Genomic DNA, 24,767 nt, shown 5'->3' on the forward strand with positions numbered 1-24,767 from the left:
CAAACAACGTCTTGCATGCCAGAGGGCCTGGGTTTGATCCCTGGTACCACCAACGGTCAGAGGTGAAAGATGCTGGAGCTGGGCAGTAGCACAGCAGGTTAAGCGCAAATGGCACGAAGCACAAAGACCAGCGTAAGGATCATGGTTCGAGCCCCCAGTTCTCAACCTGTGTGTGTGGGGGGGGGAGGGGGGGGTTGTCGCTTCAGGCGACGAAGCAGGTCTGCAGGTGTCTGTCTTTCTCTCCCCCTCTGTCTTCCCCATCTCTCTTGATTTCGCTCTGTCCTATTCAACAACAACAACCACAACAAGGGCAACAAAAATGGGAAAAATAGCCTCCAGGAGCCGTGGATTCTCAGTGCTGGCATGGAGCCCCAGCGATAACCCTGGAGGCAAAACAAAAACAAAATTATAGTAGTACTTAGTAAACAGAGCCTTGGCGAGGGAGTAACCTCCAACTTTAGCTTTTCTCTAATGATTCAAGTTCTTATGGTAAGACAAACATGTCGACATATTTCTCCACATGCCCAAACTATAGTAACATGTTAAATTTCCTAAAATGATTTCAATCATAAGCAGACAGAGCCAGAGAAACAGGTCAGAGGTTTAAGCAACGGGTATTCACACCAGGTTTGTGACGTTGCAGGTGAAATCCCCGGCATGATTATGAGACCGAGTTGAGCGCGGTTCTGACAAAAGAAACAAACAGAAGCACATCTACTTACCACATCTCGCAGCACTTGTGTCACTGTCAAATTTGCATTTCCTCCTTTGATCAGCATGGCATTCTTAATATTTTCACTGAGCTTCGGTTCTCGCTTCTCAAGAAACCTCTTGGCTCTTTTTGTTTTTGGCTTTCTGTTCAGAAAAATCACAATCTTAAAACTTATTTTTTTCATGAAAATTCCTAAAAATCAACAGAAACTACCCTCAATGGCCTTTTATTATTACTTGTGACTATGCCATGTTGTTTCCTCAGGTACATGTTTAGCTTTTTAAGTTTAAAAAAACTATGTATCGGGAGTCGGGCTGTAGCGCAGCGGGTTAAGCGCAGGTGGCGCAAAGCACAAGGACCGGCATAAAGATCCCGGTTCGAACCCCGGCTCCCCACCTGCAGGGGAGTCCCTTCACAGGCGGTGAAGCAGGTCTGCAGGTGTCTATCTTTCTCTCCTCCTCTCTGCCTTCCCCATCTCTCTCCATTTCTCTCTGTCCTATCCAACAACAACAACAACAATAATAACTACAACAATAAAACAACAAGGGCAACAAAAGGGAATAAATAAATAAAATAAATATTTAAAAAAAAAAAAAAAAAACTATGTATCGTGGTCCGGGAGGTGGCGCAGTGGCTAAGGCACTAGACTCTCAGGCATGAGGTCCTGAGTTCAATCCCTGGCAGCACATGTACCAGAGTGATGTCTGGTTCTCTCTCTCCTATCTTTCTCATTAATAAATAAATAAATAAAATCTTTAAAAAAAAAAAAAAAAAAGAGGGAGTCAGGATGTAGCACAGCGGGTTAAGCGCAGGTGGTGCAAAGCACAAGGACCAGCATAAGGATCCCGGTTCGAACCCCGGCTCCCCACCTGCAGGGGAGTCGCTTCACAGGCGGTGAAGCCGGTCTGCAGGTGTCTATCTTTCTCTCCTCCTCTCTGTCTTCCCCTCCTCTCTCCATTTCTCTCTGTCCTATCCAACAACGACAACAATAATAACTACAACAATAAAACAACAAGGGCAACAAAAGGGAATAAATAAATAAAATAAATATTAAAAAAAAAAAAAAGAAAAAAGAAAACTATGTATCCAGGGACCGAGGCAGTGGGACACCTGGTGGAGAGCACAAGTTATCACATGTAAGGACACAGGTTCAGACCTCTAGCACCCATCTGCAGGGGAAGCTACACAAGCGACAACGTAGTGCTACAAGTGTCTCTATTTCTCATTTCTTCCCTATCAATTTCTCCTTACCCTATCAAATAAAATACAGCTTTGGGGCTAAGGAGAAATCATAATGGTTAGGCAAAAGACTCTCATGCCTGAGACTCTGAGGTCCCAGGTTCAATCTCCAGCACCATCATTATGCCAGAGCTGAGCAGTGGTCTCTCTCTCGCTATCTTTCTTTCTCATTAAATAAGTAAATAAAATATATTTTTAAAAATAAGAGCTTTGTGTCCGGGAGTTGGGCGGTAGCAAGCGAGTTAAGCGCACGTGATGCAAAGCGCAAGGACCAGCGGAAGGTTCGAGCCCCCGGCTTCCCACCTGCAGGGGGGTCGCTTCACAAGCGGTGAAGCAGGTCTGCAGGTGTCTATCTTTCTCTCCCCCTCTCTGTCTTCTCCTCCTCTCTCCATTTCTCTGTCCTATCCAACAACAAAGACATCAATAATAACTACAACAATAAAACAATAGGGGCAACAAAAGGAATAAATAAATAAATATATATTTTTTTTTTTTAAAAAAAAAGCTTTGTATCCTACAATAAGCTGGAAAGAAAAATCAACAGACATTGTACAGCCTGGGAAGTGGCCCAACAGATGGGAGCACTGGACTTGAAAGCACAAGGTCTTGAGTTTCACCCCCCAGGAAAACATATGCCTGATTACTGCTTTGGTTCTCTCTCTCTCTGCAATACTAAATCTAACAAAGAGTATGCCAAATGCTGACCAGCCTCTGTGTAGTTATTAAACACAAAGAGACAGATTACCGTTCATCTTCCAACCGGGTTTAAGATTATACTCACTAGTTTAATTCACCCTAGAATCTACCCACCAACACTCCCTGAGTATGTCCCCTCGTTTTAAGATTTTTTTTTTTAATCTTTATTTATTGGAATAGAGACAGCCAGAAATCCAGAGGGAAGGGAAAAAGAGAGGGAGAGACAGAGACACCTGCAGCCCTGCTCCACCACTTGCAAAGCTTCCCCCCTGCAGGCGGGAACCAGGGGCTCGGATCTGGGTCCTTGCACACTGCAACATGTGCATTCAACCAAGTGTGCACCCACCACCAGGCCTATGAGCAATTCCCCTCAATGTCTCTTTTCAAACTCTTTTTGCCTTCCCCATTTACCCTATAAATCTGACCAGAACCCATACCCCTAAAGTTACCTGCACTCCCCCAGAAAGTATGTTTTCACATTTATCCCACATACACAGTAAATGTCATCTGTCACCTTTAAAAAAGTAAATAAACAAATAATAATAATAAAAGATCACAATAAGTACTACAAAGTATACCCTATTACACTCTAATATCACTATTGAGAAAGTCTCAGCTGCTACAAAAGGAGTGGGCAGGGGGTCGGGCGGTGGCACAGTGGGTTAAGTGCACGTGGCGCAAAGCACAAGGACCGGCGTGAGGATCCTGGTTCAAACCCCAGGTTCCCCACCTGCAGGGGAGTTGCTTCACAGGCGGTTAAGCAGGTCTGCAGGTGTCTGTCTTTCTCTCCGCCTCTCTGTCTTCCCCATCTCTCTCCATTTCTCTGTCCCATCCAACAACAACGACATCAATAACCACAACAATGTTAAACAACAAGGGCAACAAAATGGAAAATAAATATAAAAAGGAGTGGGTAGCGGATAGGGAATGAGTTCAATCTCTAGCACTGCCTATGGCAAAGTGATGCTCTGGCTCATTTTCTAAGTAAATAAGTGTATTTTTCAAGAATAGTGGATGAGTGGTCCCGGAGGTGGCACAATGAATAAAGCATTGGACTCTCAAGCATGAGGTAGGTCCTGACTGCCAGAGTGATGTCTGGTTTGTCCTCTCTCTAGCTCCCTCTACCCCTCTCATTAATAAATAAAACATTTAAAAAATAGAATAGGAGAGTCAGGCAGTAGCGCAGCGGGTTAAGCACACGTGGCGAAAAGCGCAAGGACCAAGTAAGGATTCTGGTTCGAGTCCCAGGCTCCCCACCTGCAGGGGGGTCGCTTCACAAGCAGTGAAGCAGGTCTGCAGGTGTCTGTCTTTCTCTCCCCCGTCTTCCACTCTTCTCTCCATTTCTCTGTCCTATCCAACAACAACATCAACAACAATAATAACTACAACAATAAAAAACAAGGGCAACAAAAGGGAAAATAAATAAATAAAAATAAATTTTAAAAAACAATAGTGGATAGCAAGCACCCTATTAGGGCTCGGTCTTCATCAAGACAGGTACATTACTATCTTTATTTTACAGACGGGGCAACAGAGGCCAGAGAAGTACTTTGTAACTTGCCCAGAGTCACACAGCTTTTAAATAAATCAATTTTCAGAAACAGCTATATTTAAAAACTAGTCTAGGCAAAAACACCATGCAAAAATTCAAAGGGCAAACAAACCCAATATCCTGATTTTATGATGTGACAGTAGGATCAGAATGTTTTATTTCAGTTCAGAAAATGTTTTTCCAATTGTTCCATGCCACCTACTAAAATAATTACTCCTCTCTAAAATATCACCCTCCCTACTTTCTACAGTCCTATGCACAGCAAGGAAAAAGCAGAATACACTGAAGCTTACCAGGCCAAGTTTAAAAATTCTCCTCCAAAGGTAATGCCAAGCATAAATAAGACTTTTTTTTAATTTATTTTATTTTTGAGAGATGCAGACAGAGACAGAGAGAAACACCAGAGCACTGCTCAGCTCTGGCTTATGGTGGTGTGGGGGATTGAACCTGGGACTCTGGAGACTCAGGCATGTGAGTCTGTTTGCATAACCATTATGCTATTTCCCCCACCCATAAATAAAACTTTTAATCACTACTTGACAAAGATTATGTGTTCCGTAGCAGTCCAAGAAATGGCACAGTGGACTTAAAAGCATGAGGTCCTGAGTGTGACGCCCAGCACGGCCTGTCAGAGTGATGCCCTGGCTCTCTCTCTCTCTCTCTCTCTCACTAGCTCTCATGTTAATAAATAAATAACCTTAAACAATAAATGTTATTTATTATTATCAAGAGTCGCAGTGTCTATACAAATATATAAAGTTCTGTTTCATAAGAATGCTTTATATGTAAACCACTTTTTAGAAAAAAGTCTATATCTCATGTGATTTGTTACTTGTCACTAACCATAAACGAAGACAAATTACATCATCTGCTGTTATTAGTAATAATACACACACCCCCGCTAGACTTAAATTGGCCTTACTTAAGTTTGCAGTCTCATGCCAGCACACACACACACACACACACACACACACAAATGCAAACAAAAAACACCTGTCAAGAGACAGCAAGAGCCTTCCATGCTTGGCCATCACCCTAACACTGGATACAACAACGATGCTGAAGCGAAATGAGCTCTGGATATAGAATAAAAAGTAAATTAAAAAAAAAAAAAGTCTCTGAATCAATGACTAAAAGAATCTGCTTGATTCCAAGTAGTCGGGCGGTAGCGCAGCGGGTTAAGCACAGGTGGCGCGAAGCTCAGGGACCGGAATAAGGATCCCGGTTCGAGCCCCCGGCTCCCCACCTGCAGGGGAGTCGCTTCACAGGCGGTGAAGCAGGTCTGCAGGTGTCTGTCTTTCCCCCTCTCTGTCTTCCCCTCCTCTCTCCATTTCTCTCTGTCCTATCCAACAACAACCACATTCATAACAACAATAATAACAACTACAACAATCAGACAACAAGGGCAAGAAAAGGGAATAAATAAATACTTTTTAAAAAATCGTTTAGCAACGCACCACCATAAGCCAGAGCTGAACAGTGCTCTGGTTAAAAAAATTAAAATAAACACTAAAAAAAAAAAAAGTAAAAAGTAAACAAAAAAATCGTTTTAACAATTTTACAAAAGACACCACTCCAACTGTAACTACTCAAGAGAGGTGTACAAGGTTGTTGGTGTGCGTGGGGGGGGGGGTGGAGCAGGGAAAGTAAAGCGAACGCGCTCTTCCCACGTGCTGCAGCCCAGACGTGGCCGACATTCCTGCTGCGAACTCCGGCCGAGCGGAGGACCCCAAAGCACAGGCTGAAATGGGACCGTCACTCAGACCCGCCAGGACTCAGAGGCCGGGGCACAAAGCCCCTTCCCCCGGCACCGCCAGCACCGGCCCCACCGGCTCATCGGCGGGGGTCGCACCCGTCACCCGCAGCCCCACCCCCGGCCCCCGGCCCCCGGCCCCCGGCCACGTCCCTCCCCGCAGCAAGCAGCGCGAACCCGGGAGCCCCCGCACACCGCGGCCCGCCCGAAAGGCAGAATGAATGGGGGCCGGCGACAACCGGGAGGAGCAGAGAGCAGCGAGGCTACCAGACGTGCCAGTGCGGCCTCGGGAGTCGTCCCTCCCGCCCCAGATGCCCCGGCCGCGGCTCCGCTCACTTACACCACCCGATCCAGAGCGTCCATAGCGGAGACGCCAGGGGGAGCGCGGGGACGCACGTGAGCCGCAGCTAAAGCCCCGGCGATCGCCGACCGGAACAGGCGGGGCCGGAACTTGGCTGTGACGTCACTTTCTGGAGTCCCCGCCGGAAGTCCCGGCTTTTTTTTTTTTTTTTTTTTTTTTTTTTGCAGAGGCAAACGCCAGGGCTCAGCTCTGGTTTACGTTGGTGCGGGGGATTGAACCTGGGATTTTAGGAGCCTCAGGCATGAGAGTCTGTTTGCATAACCGTTATACTGTCTCCCCCGCTCGCCTTTTTTTTTTTTTTTTTTAAGGCTAGCGCGCCCTGTTCCCATGGCAACGGGTCTTGTTTGGACATTTTTGTGGCAAGTCAGTACTCTAGCCACCTCTAGTAACTTGATGTACAAAGGCTACGGGGAGGGGAGAGGGGAGAGGGGAGAAGAGAGAGGGGAGAGGGGAGTCGGGCTGTAGCGCAGCGGGTTAAGCGCAGGTGGCGCAAAGCACAAGGACCGGCATAAGGATCCCGCTTCGAACCCCGGCTCCCCACCTGCAGGGGAGTCGCTTCACAGGTGGTGAAGCAGGTCTGCAGGCGTCTGTCTTTCTCTCCTCCTCTCTGTCTTCCCCTCCTCTCTCCATTTCTCTCTGTCCTATCCAACAATGACAACAACAACAACAATAATAACTACAACAATAAAACAACAAGGGCAACAAAAGGGAAAAATAAATATAAATTTTTGAAAAAAAAAAAAAAAAGCTACGGGTACACCTGGAATGAGATAGTCAAGGGATCGGGCGGCCGGGTGATGGCACACCTGGTTGAGGGCACATGTAGCCAGGCTTAAGGACCCCAGTTCAAGGTCCCGGAAAAGTTTCACAAGTGGTAAAGCGGGGCTGTAGGTGTCTGTCTCTCTCCCTTTCTATCTCCCCTAATAAGTAATAAGATAATAAAGATAATAAGAGATTCTGAAATGAAGCACGTTACTGTGTGCAAGGACTCCAGTCCAAGCCCCCTCCCCCCGCCCCCACCTGTAGGGGGACAGCTTCGTGAGCTGTGAAGTGTTGTAGTTGGGGTCCTTGTGCACTGAGAAAAACCAGGTCATTACTGCGCAGTGACAGGACCTCATGCTTCTCAGTCCAGCACTCCAGCCATTATGACACCTCCTGGACTTTTATTTTTTTTAGTAGAAGAGAAATTGAGAAGGGAGAGGGAGATAGAGATACCCACCAGTGTTTCACCACTCACAAATCTTCCTCCCAGTATGTGAGGACTGACGGGGGGCTTGAAGCTGGGTTCTTGTACATGATAATGAGTTCAACAAGTGCACCACCAGCAGCCACCACCCCGCCCCCTCCCCCCCACCAACCACTGCTCAGCTGATTTACAGTGGTTCGGAAGATTGTATCTAGGGCATCTGGTGCCTCAGGCATGAAAGTCTGTTATGTAAACCACTATGCTGCTTCCCTGGTTTGAATTTCTAAATTTGTGGTGGTGGGAGGAAATGTGAGATGGGAAAAAAAAATTTTTTAATGGAAGGCAAAAGTCAGAGAAAGGGGAAAAGAACAAATTTAAAGAGTGAGAGGAAACTGACCATTGAAGAGAAAGCATAAACCAAGGAATGCAGAGGAGCCTCTACAAGCTGAAAATAATCCTCAGCTGATAAAAAGGATTCATTTTTCAATTATGAGGAATTTATTCCTACAAACAACTGAATGAGCAAGAAAAAGCCCACCATGCCATCCCATCTCAGACTCCAAAAGGGGATGAAGTCTTGCTGAAAAAGTCCAATGTAATCAGACGATCACTTTAAAACATTTTTATTCTGAAATTACGTTAATATACAAATAGAAAACATTCTGGAAGAGAGAAAAATGAAAAACTCCAAATGTAAAGGCAAATTATTACTCTACGGTCTACTTCTTGATTTTAGCTCAGGTGAGACACCTATCAGAAGGCTGGCTGACCTACAAAACCTTTACATCTGTGGGAATTTGTGACAGCAGCACAGAAAATACATACACTCTCAGTTAAAATTTCCCAACTTAAAGGACTCATTAGAGAAAGGCCCCAGCAGTTATCTAGCCCACATTCTTCCTAGTCTCCTTATGTATTTTTGATGGGACCGAAACACCTGCAGTACTTGCTTCAAACCTGTGGAGCTTCCCTCCAGCGGGTGGGGATGCTTCACAAGTGGTGAGACAGCGCAGCCAAGTGTCTTTCCTTTTATCCCCCTTCCCTCTTGATTTCTGGCTGACTCTATCAAAAAAATTAATTAAAAAAAATTAGTTTAAAAAAAAAAAGTGTGCTTAACCAGGTATACCACTACCCAGCCCCCTTCCTACTGCTTCTGGTTTATGGTAGTGTGGGGATTGAATCTTGAAATGTCAGGCATAAAACGTCTTTTTGCAAAACCATTACACTATCTCCCCCAACCCCCTTAATGTGTGCCACTTGCCCCCCCAAAAAAAAAAACCACTATCTTAGAAATACAATTCATATCTGGTCTCTAATATTCTGTTGCATTCAAATGTGTTATGATTGGGACTACGGAGCTGAGGAAGACAGCGTAATGCTTATGCAAATGCCTTTTATTTTTTTTAAATATTTTATTAATGAGAAAGAGAAGAGGAGAGAAAGAAAGAACCAGACATCCTTCTGGTACATGTGCTGCCAGGGACTGAACTCACGACCTCGTGCTTGAGAGTCCAGTGTTTTATCTACTGCGCTATCTACGGGACCACTGCAAATGCCTTTCAAGCCAGAGGCTTTGAGTTTCCAAGTTCATTCCCCGGCACCACCTAAAATCAGAGTTGAGCAGTGCTCTGATAAAAAAAAAGGAGGGGGGAGCAGGAATAAATAGCATAATGGTTATGCAAAGAGACTGTCATGCCTGAGGCTCCAAAGTCCCACGTTCAATCCCCTGCACCACCATAAACCAGAGCTGAGCACTGCTCTGGTGTTTCTCTCTCTGAATCTCTCTCAAAAATAAAATACTTAAAAAAAAAAAAAAAAAGGAAAAACAAAAACATATAAACTTCCTCCCCCACAAAACTGGATGTATAGCCAGCCAGTAATAAAATAGGAAAGTAACCCAGGTGCCCAACAACAGATGAGTGGCTGAGCAAGTTATAGTAAATATACACAATGGAATACTTCTCAGCTATTAAAAACAGTGACTTCACTGTTTTCAGCCGATCTTGGATGAAACTTGAAGAAATCATGTTAAGTGAAATAAGTCAGAAACAGAAGGATGAATACGGGATGATCTCACTCACAGGCAGAAGTTGAAAAACAAGATCAGAAAAGAAAACACAAGTAGAATTTGGACTGGAGTTGGTGTATTACAACAAAGAAAAAGACTCGGGTGGGGTGGGGGGGGGGAGGGTTCAGGTCTTGGAGAAGGATGACAGAGGACCTAGTGAGGGTTGTACTGTTATGTGGAAAACTAAAGAATGTGGTGCATGTACGAACTATTGTATTCACTGTCAAATGGAAAACATTAATCCCCCAATAAAGAAAAAAAAAAAAAAAAAAAGGAAAGTAGGAGCTACATAGTCAGTTCTTCTACATAAACCCCTAAAAGTTCACGGCCAAATCACTGTGAGAAACCTTTCATCTAGGAGTGATATCTAAGTCAGAGTCTTGAGCTTCCATAAAAATAGAAGTGTCTGTCTCAGAAGAAGGGAGAGCAATCACGGGCTCGGAATCCTCCATTTCCAAGTCCGGTCCTTCCTCCTGCTCATAAATCAGGCTGGAATTCTCTTTGCCTTGACTCTCTGGCTCTTCCAACTCCAAAGGTTTCTCCGAGGCTGGAGGTACAACTTCTTCATCTTCATTTTCATTTTCATTTTCATGCACAAAGCTACAAATCATGTTGGGTCTGCAGGAGAAATCATTGTCCTTGATTTGCAGCCATTCCACATTGCCTAGTGGGGGAGAAAGCCGAGAAAGAAACATGAAAGAGGGAATTCTAGCTCACGTAAAGTTTCCCGTAGATAGATTTCTACCCTATGGACGCATGTCAAAATAAAACTCCAGCAGCGCCTGTAAATACTACTAATTATGCAATTTCCATCTTATACGGGGACCTCTGGATGTGTACACCGAACACCTAATTGTGAAGATCCTCTGCCCCCACCCCACAACAAATAAACCTGGAAAATAATGTTTGTTTGTATGTATGTATTTTTAGGTATCTTTATTCACTGGGTAGAGACAGAAATCTCGAGAGGGAAGGGGGTGATAGAGGGCGAGAGAGACACCTGCAGCCCTGCTTCACCACTTGCGAAGCTTTTCCCCTGTAGATGGGGACCAGGGACTTGAACCTGGGTCCTTGTGGACTGTAATGTGTGTGTATACTTAGCCAGGTGCGCCACTGCCTGGGCCCCTTTAAGACTTATTTTTTAGTAAATATATATAAGAGAAATTCACATGAGACAGAAAGAGACAGTAGTGCCAGGGATCAGACAAGGAACCGCAGGCATACAAGGCCGACATTCTACAGTTGGGTTACTTCTCCAGATGCAAGATTTATTTTTGAGAGGGAGGAGGAGGGGCAGAGATAGAGATGGATGCCCACTAGAGCACTGTTCAACTCTGGAATATTCTGGTGCTGGAGACTGAATCTGGGACCTCAGGCGAAGCAAGTCTGGTGCATCATCTCTGCATAACCACCCCTGGCCGTCAATCAAATATTTGCAAAGTCTTGCCTTTCCTTTTTCAAACTGAGGCAGAGAGAAAGAGTGACAGAGCCCACAGCTCCACGGCTCCCCTCAGTGCAGTGGGGGCCAGGCTCAGACCGGGGCCACACACATGCAAAGCAGGGTGCTATCCGAGTGTGCCATCTGTCAGGTCCTGCAGTGCTGTCTGCAATAAACCCAAGGGCCGGCAAAATAGCTCCCTGGATAGGCTCTTGCTTTCCATTTTTGATAGAGACGGAGAGAAACTGGAAAGGGGGCAGAAGGATAGGAGAGAAAGAGTTCAAGCCTCCGTCCCCACCTGCAGAGAGGGAAGTTTCAAACGTGAAGTAGTGCAGCAGTCTCCTTCTCTCTCTCTGCCTCCCACTTCCCTCTCAATTTATGTCTCTATCCAAAAATAAAAACATAACTAAAATATGAAGAAGAATAATAAAGTAGCTCTATTTATTTATCTATTTATTTACTACCAGAGCACTGGCTTATGGTGGCACTTGGGGACTGAACTTGATACTTCAGAGCCTCACGCATGAGAGTCTCTTTGCAGAACCATTACACTATCTATCCCCCCCACCCACCCCCCTCCGAGAAAAAGTAACTTCAAATCTGTCTTTGGTGTTTTCCCTGGAGCTCACTCAGCTTTCTTTCCTTTTCTTTATTCCACACTCAGTTTTCCTACTTTCAGCCTTACATGTCGTTATTCCTACAAAACACGAGGGGTGTCCTGGCAGTGACGCGCTGTCAGCGCCGGTGCTGTGTCAGAGACTCAAGCACACTGACCTATGCTTTCTTCGCCTTCCTTCTTTTCCGTCAGGAGAGTCCGTGTCATGCCGAGCTTCTTTACTGTATGGCATTTATACTTCAGCACTGTTCTGTTACCGCCGTCCAGATCCACTAGAATATAAAGTAAACATGGCGACTGTATTGCTTAATGCTAGAAAAGAAGATAGCTTAACTTCCAATAATCCCAGTTTAGGGGTCTAGACTAAAGCACTTCCCGTTGAGATAGTCTAATAAGTTCCAGAGTGAAATCATACCTCCCACTCCAAATACAGAGAAATGGCAGGTAAAGATAAAAATCAACACAAGGCACAAATGGAATGCAAAATCTCCAACAGCCCCAGAAGACAATCACAACAAAGTGGTAAATGATATTACAAGTGTGGGCCGCAGCCCTGACAACTAAGGCCATGAATGTAGTGCAACAGGGTAAAGGAGATTTAAAATTCAGTCGCCCTTTGGGGTGGGTGGGTGGCTGGGGAGAATATAGGTCCATGAAAGATGATGAATGACATAGTGGGGGTTGTATTGTTAAATGGGAATCTGGGGAATGTTATGCATGTACAAACTATTGTATTTACTGTTGAATGTAAAACATTAATTCCCCAATAAAGAAATTATTTTTTAAAAAATTCAGTCACCCTAAAACAAAGGGACAAAGACATAGCACTTGGAGTTAGAAATGAACTCCAGTGGGAGACAGGCGGGTTAAGCGCAGGGGGCACAAAGCGCAAGGACTGGCGTAAGGATCCCAGTTTGAGCCCCCAGCTCCCCACCTGCAGGGGAGTCGCCTTACAGGCGGTGAAGCAGGTCTGCAGGTGTCTGTCTTTCTCTCCCCCTCTCTGTCTTCCCCTCCTCTCTCCATTTCTCTCTGTCCTATCCAACAAGATGACATCAGTAAAACAACAACAAAGACAAGGGCAAAAAAAGGGAAAATAAAAATTTAAAAATAAATAAAATAAAACAACAACAATAATGAAAAACAAAACAACAAGGGCAACAAAAGGGAAGAAGTAAATAAATATTTAAAAAGAAAAAGAAATGAGGATATTCACTATTCTAAGACTTATGGGCAAGGGAGATAGCATCATGGTCATGCAGAGACTTTCACACCTGAGGCTCCAGTCATAGGTCTAGAGCCCCAAGCACCATAAGCCAGAGCTGAGCAGCGCTTAAAAAACAAAATGAAACTGCTAGAGGTCTGGGAGGTAGCATAGTGGATAAGGCATTAAGACGCTCAAACATGTAGTCAAGAGTTCAATTCCCAGCCTGTGCTAGAGTGGTGCTCTAGTTCTCTCTCTTTCTTTTCTTTTTTTTTTTTAATAAACTTTTTTTTTTTTATTTTTTAATATTTATTTATTTATTCCCCTTTTTTGTTGTCCTCCTTTTATTGTTGTAGTTATTGTTGTTGTTATTGATGTCATTGTCATTGAATAGGACAGAGAGAAATGGAGAGAGGAGGGGAAGACAGAGAGGGGGAGAGAAAGACAGACACCTGCTTCACCGCCTGTGAAGCGACTCCCCTGCAGGTGGGGAGCTGGGAGCTTGAACCGGGATCCTTAAGCTGGTCCTTGCGCTTTGCGCCACCTGCGCTTAACCCACTACCGCCTGACTCCCGCTAGTTCTCTCTCTTTCTATTCTTCCCTCATAAACAAATAAATAATAGGAAGGGTCAAGCCTGGCCCCACCACACGGAAGGAAGTTTTGGTGCTGTAATCTTTACTCTCTGTGCTGCTGTCTCTGTTTAAAAAAAAAAAAAAAATCAATAAAATGATAAATTTTCTATACAGTATTCCTATGAATATAACTAATAAATACCATACTTTAGAAAACAACATAATGATGTTTATTAAGCTGAATTATATGAAACTGATACTTAGCCAAAAGTGTTCACTTCTAGCAATTGAATCTAATACTCAAGTTGGAAACATACACTCATCGATGTAGCAGTTCCATGTCTAAATGTATACTTTAGAGACACGTCTCCATACATGCACATGGAAGGAAGCCTGAAAGCACTTTGGACAAGGGCTGGAGGTAGACCCCCAGTACAGGATAAAGCTTACCGTGCATGAAGCTCTGATTTGGAATCATGGCACCACTTGGGAGCACCACTGCATCAGGGGGAGTTCCTTGGATGGTGGAGTAAGGATGGATTATATCTCCCTCTCTCTCATCTGAAATAAAAATTTAAAAGTCAGCCCAGGAGAGAAAGATTAGTGCTCTATTCAGATCTGCCGTGTTGAAATTCTGTGCTCTTAACTGGGGGCCTCTGGAATGCAAGTCTTTGACCCAGGAATACTATTATCTACCTCGCTGTGCTTCAGATTCTTAAAATACAAAATCAAGATGAAAGGGAATGGTTCAAATAAAAGAAAAAATAAGTAACAGGGGCCCAGTGTTGGCACACAGCTAGAACACACAACATTACCATGCACAAGGATTCAGGCTCCCATTCCCCGCCTGCAGTGAAGAAGCTGCATGAGTAGTGAAACAGCCCTACAGGTGTATCTTTTTCTCTCTCCCCTTCTGTCTCTCTAGTTCTCTATATATAGAAGAGAATTAAAAGTAAAAGAAAGGAAAGCAAAGAACTGGCCCCTGGGAAGTGTAGAATCATCACACAACCCCAACAATAGCTATGATGGTAAAACAAAAACAAAACAAAATCTCAAAGGGCTATGGTGAGGAGGAAATGAGTCAATATATATAGCATTCATTTAACTAATTAATTTACTTATTCATTTTTACCAGAACACTACTCAGCTCTGGTTTATGGTGGTGCCGGGGATTGAATCTTGAATTTTAGGGTCTCAGGCATGAAAGTCTTTTGCATGACCATTATGCTATTTCTCACACCCAAACACATGTAGCATTTAGACCAGTGTCTGACATATATAAGGGACTGAGTAAACATTAGGAGTTCACAGGCATTACTGAGAACAAAAGATGATAACCTCTCCTCCCCAAATAAAAAAAATAAAAATAAAATAAAGACACGGAAGGAGACTTCAGTACTGTGGCTTCTTTCTCTCTCTCTATCTGAAAATGTCAGCCAGCAGTAGCAGGCTACCAACGGCCCCCCACCCACCAAAACAAAGACAAAGACAAAGACAACTCAGATACAAATAGTGTGTCTTTTAACTGGAGAGTAAATACTCACAAATGGAAGGCCAATCAAGAGGAAAACAATGAGTTAATATTAATAGATCAACACATAGAAATCTCAAAATATATGTGACTGAAAAAAAAAACAAAAGTATAATATAGTATGCTGTAATTGACAGATCAAGCTTGAAACTATTTTAAATAATTTTTTTAGTTATTATATTTATTTATTAGATAGAGACAGCCAGAAATCAAGAGGGAATGGGGTGGTGAGAGGGAGAGAGACAAAAACAGCTCTGCTTCACCACTCATGAAGTGCTCTGGTGTTGCTCTCTGTCTTTCTCTCTCTGCATCTCTCTCAAAAATTAATGATCAAAATACTTAAAAAATAAATAAATAAATAAATAAATAAATAAATAAATACGGAGTTGGGTGGTAGCACAGCGGGTCAAACGCACATGGAGCAAAGTACAAGGACCAGCGTAAGGATCCCAGTTCGAGCCCCGGGCTCCCCACCTGCAAGGGAATCCCTTCACAAGCAGTGAAGCAGGTCTGCAAGTGTCTATCTTTCTCTCCCCCTCTCTGTCTTCCCCTCCTCTCTTCATTTCTCTCTGTCCTATCCAACAACGACATCAATAACAACAATAATAACTATAACAATAAAAAAACATGAACAACAAAAGGAAAAATTAATAAATGTGGACAGGGTAGATAGCATAATGGTTATGCAGAGATTCTCATGCCTGAGGCTTCAAGCTCCCAGGTTCAATCCCCTGTACTACCATAAGCCAGAGTTGAGCACTGCTCTGGTAAAAAATAAGTAAGGGAGTCGGGTGGTAGCATAGTGGGTTAAGCACATGTGGCGCAAAACACAAGGACCAGCGTAAGGATCCTGGTTTGAGCCCCCAGACCCCCACCTGCCCGGGAGTCGCTTCACAGGCAGTGAAGCAGGTCTACAGGTGTCTATCTTTCTCTCCCCCTCTGTCTTCCCCTCCTCTCTCCACTTCTGTCCTATCCAATAAGGATGTCAATAACAACAACAATAACAACCACAACAAAAAAAAATGAATAAGAAACAGGGTGGGGGTATAGCATAATGGTTATGCAAAGAGATTTTCATGCTGAGGTTCTCAAGTCCCAGGTTCAATCCCCCACACCACCGTAAGGCAGAGCTGAGCTCTGGTAAATAAATAAATAAAAAACAAGGGCAACAAAAGGGAAAATAAAATTAATTTACTAAATAAATAAATGCTAGTTGCTGTTTGTGGATACAGACCAATGTGTGAAATAAATTCAGATACTGGAAGGAAAACCACCAGATTCAGGAGACAGCTAACTTCTTATGACAAAATAAGAGACTAAATTTGGAGACTGATGTACTAGGGGCCTCAAGTGTATCTGGAAGACTTTTTTTTTTTGGTACATCTAGAAAAACAGAATTGATACTAATTCTTGACAATGGGCATATAAAATATTTAATTCTAATATTCACTGTACAAAAGCACGTTTGAAATGGCTCATAGTAAAAAAGAGTTGGGTTAACACAAGCAATCACTTACCATGGTCAACATCTTCTTCAAAGATAACACAGGTTCCAAGAGCATCTGCAGGAAAATTTCAAAACAATTTATTGAGAAATAAGAATTCATTTTTCTGGGATGGTGTGTTGGTATGCATGAGACCCCTTCTGTTTCATTTGGTTTAAACCCCCCTGCTTAACACTATTCTATTTACATAACCACTTCATTCTATTTACATAACCACTGTTAACAAGTTCCACCCTCCCTCCAGGGCATTTGTGGTTCAGTGATAGGATTCTCGCCTAATCTGCCCCCTCTTTGTCACACTCTGATTTCCACCAGTCACTTTTCTCTCCACCCTCTCTATGTCACATCCTGTTTCCACCCTACTTGGGAAGTATATATAAAGATAGCATTGTGAGTTTTAGAGTACTGTACCTTGAGTTTAGCTTAGCTCGTCTTAGATTGTGCTGCGTCCTGCATGAATAAAGAGATACTGCCTACAGCTCAACCATGAGTCCCTGGCCGTCTGTTACCCGCCCGTGAAGCCAGCCGCCGGCGAAAACAACCTAACCCATCGAAAACAACATATGGCGCCTACAACGTGGGACCAGACCTGCACAACTCCCAGATAAGTGAAGACTTTGCCTACCTATGCACTATGGTCTTCTCTTCTACTTATGAAGAGGTTTGCCAAAGCCTCTACTGTTTCATTATGAGACAGTTTTTCTGTCTCTGGAACATTTTACTCTGGGCCACACTTTGGTTCCCTCACCGGGAACTTTGGTTTCTTATGACCGGGATCATAGAGCTTCGGAGATGCACGGAGATTTCTCCTTGGACTTTCTGGATTCCCTCTCCCATGTTTCCTGAGGAAAAGGACTACATTTTGCTCCGGGCCACAATTTGGTTCTTTATGACCGTAATAATAGACCTTGGGATATGCATGGGGATTTCCACTGGGACTTTCTGGACTTCTTCTCGAATGTTTCGAGAAGGTCTACTCTAGTTTGAAGAAGAAGGAGAAGGTCTACTCTAGTTTGAGGAGCATTCTCCAGTACCCTGGGAGCTCCCAAGTACGGAGACACATGGTTAGTTCTACTCTCCTGATTGGATTCTTTCTTCGATGGGAAGACACTTTAAAAAAATGCTGGACGCAGCCATGATTTCTAGAGACATCCAGAAACAATCCAAAAAAATTGTTTTTTCCCTCCTTTGATTTCTCTTTTACGTCTTGACATGAATCTGAAACGTTTAATCCTGAAAACTGTATGAGTTATGGGTGGGGCAGATAGTGCAATGATTATGTTAATTATTCTCATGCCTGAGGCTTTTAACCGTGGTTCTTCTATTTACCTTTCCACATTTTATTGAGTTTAAACTGTTCAAACAACCTTAAAATCATACTAGAAAGGACTTCCAATTATAATGGAGTTATCAATTATAGTAAACTTCTAATCTGCTACAAGTTTTGTTTGACAAGTAAGTGAATTTCAGCTGTCAAAGTCTTCACATGAAAAAGCATCTACTCAAATGGAATTCCTGGAAATCCATTTGGATCCTGTTCTCTGACATCGCCCCCGGAAACCAATGATGAGACCTGGCACGACCTGAAGAAACAGATTCACAGACTCCAAAGATCACTCTCTACAGAAAAGCAGAATTCTGGTGGCCGACATTCCCCATCGAGACAGACGTGCAGTGTTTCATCCTCCGGCATTTTCTTCTGTGGTCAGCTACTTTGGACTGACACCTCCATCAGACTTACTGGTACATGCTGCTGTGTTTCTCAAAGACTAACTTCAGCCAATTGCCTTGAGACTTTATAGACCATGTCCCCTCGCCTGCAGGCTCTGCCCCAGAGGCAGAAAACTCCCCCTCCTTATTAGGTTATGCCCACAGAGGCATGAAGCGCCCCAAGAGGCAAGAGATGCCCACAGAGGCATGAAGCATTCCCAGAGGCAAGAAATGCCATTTCGCCTGCTAGGCCTTGCCCTTTGAGGCAAGAAAAGCTCCCCTTGGCATCACACTGGTTATTGCTGCTCGCCTATTTTGTTTTCCATGTCTTATGCCAGTTCTTTTGAAAACGCCTGTACGATATACGTTTCTGTTCACCCCACAATGGCCATTAGTTAAAAAGAAAGGGGGAATTGTTGGTATGCATGAGACCCCTTCTGTTTCATTTGGTTTAAATCCCCCCTGCTTAACACCATTCTATTTACATAACCACTTCATTCTATTTACATAACCACTGTTAACAAGTTCCACCCTCCCTCCAGGGCATTTGTGGTTCAGTGATAGGATTCTCGCCTGCTCTGCCCCCTCCTTGTCACACTCTGATTTTCACCAGTCACTTTTCTCTCCACCCTCTCTATGTCACATCCTGTTTCCACCCTACTTGGGAAGTATATATAAAGACAACATTGTGAGTTTTATTTTACCTTGAGTTTAGCTTAGCTCATCTTAGATTGTGCTGCGTCCTGCATGAATAAAGAGATACTGCCTACAGCTCAACCATGAGTCCCTGGTCGTCTGTTACCTGCCCATGAAGCCAGCCCGGTGAAAACAACATAGCCCGTCAAAAACAACAATGGTGATTTCTTTTTCTTTTCTTTTCTTTTTTTTTTAAGTTTCATCTACCTAGCATGATCCTACCTTCATATTCCCCAGCAAAGACATAGCTGTCCAATTGCAGGATGGGCCTTTCAGTATCAATCCCCTACAAGAGAATGAGATAATTTAGAAATCATTTAAAAGGGGAGATAGTGTAGTGGTTATGGAAAATGTCTTTCATGTGTCAGGCACCCTTTGGTTCAATCCCCAGTACCACCATAAACCAGAGCTTGTAAGTAGTCTGGCAAAAGCTAATTAATTAAAAATAATTTATGAGATCCAGGTGGCATCACAGTGAGTTTAGAGCATCAGAAAGTATGAAGTTCAATCCCCAATATCACAATATCCCAGAGTGATGTTTTGGCTCACTGTTCTTTTTAACTATCTTTATTTATTTATTGGATAGACAGCCAGAAATCCAGAGGGAAGGGGGTGATAGAGAGGAGAGAAACAGAGAGACACCTGCGGCACGATTTCACCACTTGCAAAGCTTTCCCCAGGCAGGTAGGGACTGGGGGGCTCAAACCTAGGTCCTTGTGCATTGCAACTTATGCACTGGGGCAGGTGCACCACCACCACCGGCCTCTCTGGCTCACTCTCTTTTTACTAGTGATTTAGCAGAGTTGTACAAAATCGTAAGATTTTAGGAATACATTTTCACAACCATACATGGTCACAGTAAGTTGTCACACAACTGGCAAAGTTCTTTTTTTTATTATTTCATTTTTTGCCTCCAGGGTTACTATTGGGGTTGGTGTCTGCATCACAAATCCACGGCTCCTGGAGGCAATTTTTTCCCTTTTGTTGCCCTTATTGTTTTATCATTGTTGTGGTTACTATTGTTGTTATTGATGTCGTCGTTGTTAGATAGGACAGAGAGAAATGGAGAGAGGAGGGGAAGACAGAGGGGGAGAGAAAGATAGACACCTGCAGACCTGCTTCACTGCCTGTGAAGCGACTCCCCTACAGGTGGGGAGCCGGGGGCTCAAAACGGGATCCTTACGCCCAGCTTTGCGCTTACCCTTTGCCCCAACTGCCAAAAGTTCTTTAAAAAAATTTTTTTTAATATTATACTTATTTTTGGATAGAGATAGAAACTGGGAAGGAAGGGCGATAGGAAGAGAAACACCTGTCTACCTCTCTCTCCCCTCTCAATTTCTCTCTCTATCCAATAATAAATTAAAATACTTTTTTTAAAAAATACACCCGGGATGGGGGGTAGATAGCATGATGGTGATGCAAACAGACTCTCAAAACTGAGGCTCCAAAGTCCCAGGTTCAATTTCCTGCACCACCATAAGCCAGGGCTGAGCAGTGCTCTGGTAAAAAAAAAAAAAAAAAAGGAGGTGGCACAGCGGCTAAGGCACTAAACTCTCAAGCATGAGGTCCTGAGTTCGATTCCCAGCAGCAATGTACCTGAGTGATGGCTGGTTCTTTCTCTCCTCCTATCTTTCTCGTGAACAAATAAATTCTTAAAAAAAAATTAAAAAAAACACCCAACGGGGACCCAGCGGCAGCGCAGCGGGTTAAGCTCAGGTGGCGCGAAGCGCAATGACCAGCGTTAAGGATCCTGGTTCGAGCCCCCGGCTCCCCACCTGCAGGGGAGTCGCTGCACAGGCGGTGAAGCAGGTCTGCAGGTGTCTGTCTTTCTCTCCCCCTCTCTGTCTTCCCCTCCTCTCTCCATTTCTCTCTGCCCTATCCAACAACATCAATAACAACAACAATAACTACAACAATAAAAAACAACAGGGACAAAACAGCGTCTAGGAGCAGTGAATTCGCACGGAGCCCAGTAATAACCCCGGAGACAGAAAGAAAGAAAGAAAGAAAGAAAGAAAGAAAGAAAGAAAGAAAGAAAGAAAGAAAGAAAGAAGAAAGAAAGAGAAAAACAGTAAAGTAATAAAAAGAGGTGGTAACTTATATGATAATACAGTTCAAGTCAACAGCAGAGTGTAAAGTGGTGCTTCTCACGTTTTAACCATGGGTATATGTCATTCTGTGCCCTTCCCTCACTTTCAGGGCTTTCTGTTCTTGGGTTTAATGTCATAATGTTCCATGTACAACACTCCCCTCTCCAGTCACACACTGAGGGACTCGAGCAGTTCGGCTTTTTCTCCCACCTGTCCGTCTCTCTTCTGCCCCAAAGGCCCATTGGGAAGGGGGCGAAACCCACCCACTCGGGAGGCTGTGCAGGCAGTTTCCTCGCTCTGCAACGACCTTCCCATCCCAGAACACTCACCAAAATCTTGCATTTCTTTTCACATTTTGAGAGGAAGTCTGAATCAATGATTCCCGACAATTCCACCAGAACCAGCTGCTCCTGGTGAGAGAAAGTGGGATCAGCACCGAGAGGAAATTCACGAAGCAGTTTGAACCTGGGTCTTTGCGCACTGTAATGTGAGCATATAACCAGGTGCACCACCACCTGGCCTCTAACAACTTTTTTTTAAAAAATTATTTATTTATTCCCTTTTGTTGCCCTTGTTGTTTTATTGTCGTAGTTGTTGTTTTTCTTGATGTCGTCATTGTTGGATAGGACAGAGAGAAATGGAGAGAGGGGGAGAGAAAGACAGACACCTGCAGACCTATTTCACCGCCTGTGAAGCGACTCCCCTGCAGGTGGGGAGCCGGGGGCTCGAACCGGGATTCTTGTTCTTGACCTTGTGCTTCATGCCATGTGCGCTTAACCCGCTGCACTACCACCCCACTCCTTTTTTTTTTTTTTTTCTTTTTCTTTAAGGAAAGAAAACATTTGTTGGGCCAGTTCACCTGGGTAGCTGCCAGCTAAGCCATGGGCCTAACCCACAGTGGGAGAATCTGGTACTTCAGTGTGGTGTCTTAGTCTCTCTGTCTCTCTGCCTTCCTATCTGAAAAAGTTAACCCAGATTGGGAAAGCCCCAGCAATGCCAAATAAAAGCATTTCAGATTGTCAAAAAAAAAAAAAAAGAAAAAGGAAATTCATCAAGCGAAGCCCCCCTCCACCGCAATGACCCCACCTTTGCAAACAAACAAACTGGGTCCTCGGGGCAAGGGGCGGCGCACCTGGCTAAGTGCACACTTGACAGCGTGCAAAGGCGCAGGTTCAAGCCCCCGGTCCCCACCTGCAGGGGGAAAGCTTCACGAGTGGGTGTCTCTCTCCCTCTCAATTTCTCGGTCCTATTCAAAATAAAGATTTTTGCTTTAAAAAATAAAAGTTTAAAAACAAAGGAAGACTGGGTCCCGTTTGCAAGGAGAGACGGGAGGCCGGGCGCGTTACCTCTCCGAGGGCTCCGCGTCCAAGGCCCCATTCACCGCCCGCCAGCCGCCCGGGGCTAGTCGTGGGCGCGGAGCTCCGAGGACCCGCCCGCCGCAGCCCCCGCCTCCTGCCCCCGCGCGGTCGCCCGGACCCGCGTCGCACCCCGCGGAGGCCTTCGATGAAGCGCTCACTACCTCCACTTCCTCCTCCTCCTCGCCGTCCCCCAGACTCCGCTCCTCGCGCGCCGCCATGATGCCACTCCCCCTCCCCCTCCTCCTGACCTTTGCGTCACTCGCCACGCCTGCGTGCTGCCGCCATCTTGAGTAAGGGCAGCCCCGCCCTTCCGGCTTAGCAGCGGTTCTCCCTACGGGGCAAATCACTTTTGCCAGGACTCAACATGGCCGCGTCCGTAAGCACGTGGCGGTGCGCTTCCGCCTGCTGCCAGTTGGTTTCCTGGTCTCACCTAAGGGAATCTAGAGTCTCCAGGGCCAGGTGGGAGGAGAGGACTGGAGAGAGAGAAGAAATAAGAGTGTGAAAATGGACGGGAGTGTGTGTGTGTGTTGGGGGGTTGCAGGCGGTGGTGCCCCAGTTTGCACATATTACCCTGAGCAAGGACCCTGGGGGGAGCTCCAGGCTGCAGGTGTCTCTGTCTCCTTCCCTCTCTATCTCCTCCTTCCCTCTGAATTTCCCTCTATCTCTAGCTAATAATAAATATAATTTTAAAAAAGTTTAAAAAATAAATAAAAGTGGACGGGAGTGGGGGAGATCACTGGTTATGCAAAGCGGCTTTCATGCCGGAGGCTCCAACGTCCCAGGTTCAATCCCCCACACCACCATAAGCCAGAGCTAAGCAGAGCTCTGGTAAAAACTAAAATTGAAATAAATAATAAATAAATAAAAATAGGAGGGTGGGGACATAGCTTAATGGTTGTATAAAAAGACTCTCCTGGGAGTAGCGGGTAAGGGGCGAGCCGGGGCCCTGCGCACTGGGCAGCCGCTGCACTCGCTCTATGGAGGCTGGGAGCTGGCCAGGGCAAGCCGCGCCGAGCCCACGGGGAGGGAAGAAGAGCTTCTCGCACAGCGCACAGCCCTTGCCCACCGCAACAGGTCGGAGGAGGCCGGGGGCGGCGGGGGCTCATGACAGGACCGGAGGCCCGGGGTCTGGAAGATGAGCACACTGGACACTGTCCACTGATTTGCAGCAATGGCATTTGCGGAGAGGGTGCACAGCAACAGCAGCAGATTCCACTTCCGGAGGCGGAGCTACGAGCAGCAGATGGCTTTCTCTCCTCTCCTGGATCCACTAGGAATACCAAAGGAGACCACCCGGACTGAAACAAGACAGGACTAGAATGACCACAGGAACCCAGTAAATAACCCATGAGTACAAACACGCGTGGCAGGTGACAGAGAGGAGAGAGGGGCCTAAGGAGAGATTAAGTGACTGCTAACAGTTCAACAGTTTGTCAGTGGAGACACCACCTCCAGTCTGCTCCACCAACAAGGGGACAGCTGAAGGGAGGAAAGGACTCCCCAGAGACTCACCAAGTGCAACTCTGAGTCTCCATTGCTACTACCCTCAGAATCTGGAGCAGCAACAGGGAGGGACACCAGGGGACAGAGATCTAACCGGGAAACTCAGGAGAAGACCTATACCTCGGTGGCATAGCTGAGGGGCTGTGAAAGTCTCTTTGCATAACCACTTGTTTATCTCTGCCACACCCTGCTTTATCTCTTGGTCAGGAGTCAGTGATTAAGCTAAGAAGCCTATTGATACTTTAAAAGCCCTCAGGCTCCCATAGCCTACAGGGAAGAAAAAAAAAGAGGCTTTTACACCACTGAGCTCCAACTCAGGGATTGAAAAAACTGTTAATTTCCACCACGGTAAAACCTTTAATTAAATTACTTAGACACAAGTCAATCCAGGCAATAGTGATCAATAATTTGAAAAGTACTGATAAAGTGAACTCATAACATAATATATAAAATGGTTAAAACAACAAGAAAAAATATTGGAGACTCAAACCAGGACAAGAGTCCAGCTAAAAGTCCTCCAGAGGGTGAAGCACAAAACAAGTTCAACATCCAAACATTAGCTAAGGAAATAATAACAGGAGTGAGTAAAGAATTTGAAAAAATTGTAATCAGAAATGCAGGAACAACAAATGAGAATATGGAAGAAAATTCTAATTATCTCATGGTTATTAAGAGAGCTGAAAGCTGAAATCGCTGAGGTAAGAACGCAACTAGCTGAACAAGCTAAAACAGTATCAGAGCAGGGCAACAAAATAGATAAACTCCAGAAAGCAGTAGAGGGCAGAGAGAATAGAATCTATGAGGCTGAAGACAGAATTAGCAAGATTGAGGATGAATTAGAGACAACTAAAAAAGAAATAAGAGATATCAAAAAGAGATTAAGAGATGCTGAAAACAACAACAGAGTCCTATGGGATGACTTCAAAAGAAACAATATACAAATTATTGGCTTACCAGAGGAAGAAAGAGAAGGAGAGGA

The 24,767-nt window shown here is 44.7% G+C and overlaps 2 protein-coding genes across 3 annotated transcripts in view; both read right to left on the bottom strand.

Moving 5' to 3' along the window:
- The window catches only part of RPF2 (ribosome production factor 2 homolog), a 29,436-nt gene extending 23,020 nt beyond the window's left edge, over positions 1-6,416 (bottom strand). Inside the window, exons 1-2 of the mRNA XM_060190623.1 lie at positions 6,293-6,416; positions 723-855 (exon numbers count right to left, since the gene is read on the bottom strand). Coding sequence (XP_060046606.1) covers positions 723-855; positions 6,293-6,315 — 156 coding nt within the window. The 5' untranslated portion in view covers positions 6,316-6,416. The remainder of the gene's footprint in view (positions 1-722; positions 856-6,292) is intronic.
- Positions 6,417-8,106: 1,690 nt separating this feature from the next.
- Positions 8,107-22,524, bottom strand: GTF3C6 (general transcription factor IIIC subunit 6). 2 transcript variants are annotated; one of them, XM_060190625.1, is made up of 7 exons: positions 22,447-22,524; positions 21,257-21,334; positions 19,060-19,123; positions 16,444-16,488; positions 13,846-13,956; positions 11,780-11,893; positions 8,107-10,231 (listed from the first exon to the last, which is right to left on the bottom strand). In XM_060190625.1, the coding sequence occupies exons 1-7, from the start codon at positions 22,501-22,503 to the stop codon at positions 9,918-9,920; spliced, it is 783 nt and encodes a 260-aa protein (XP_060046608.1). In that variant the 5' UTR covers positions 22,504-22,524; the 3' UTR covers positions 8,107-9,917. The 2 variants fall into 2 exon arrangements, with proteins under 2 accessions (XP_060046608.1, XP_060046607.1); XM_060190624.1 differs by having other exon boundaries at positions 21,257-21,337; positions 22,447-22,511.
- Between the last annotated feature and the right edge of the window lie 2,243 nt (positions 22,525-24,767).

Source organism: Erinaceus europaeus, chromosome 4, assembly GCF_950295315.1.
Source record: "Erinaceus europaeus chromosome 4, mEriEur2.1, whole genome shotgun sequence".
Taxonomy (NCBI): domain Eukaryota; kingdom Metazoa; phylum Chordata; class Mammalia; order Eulipotyphla; family Erinaceidae; genus Erinaceus; species Erinaceus europaeus.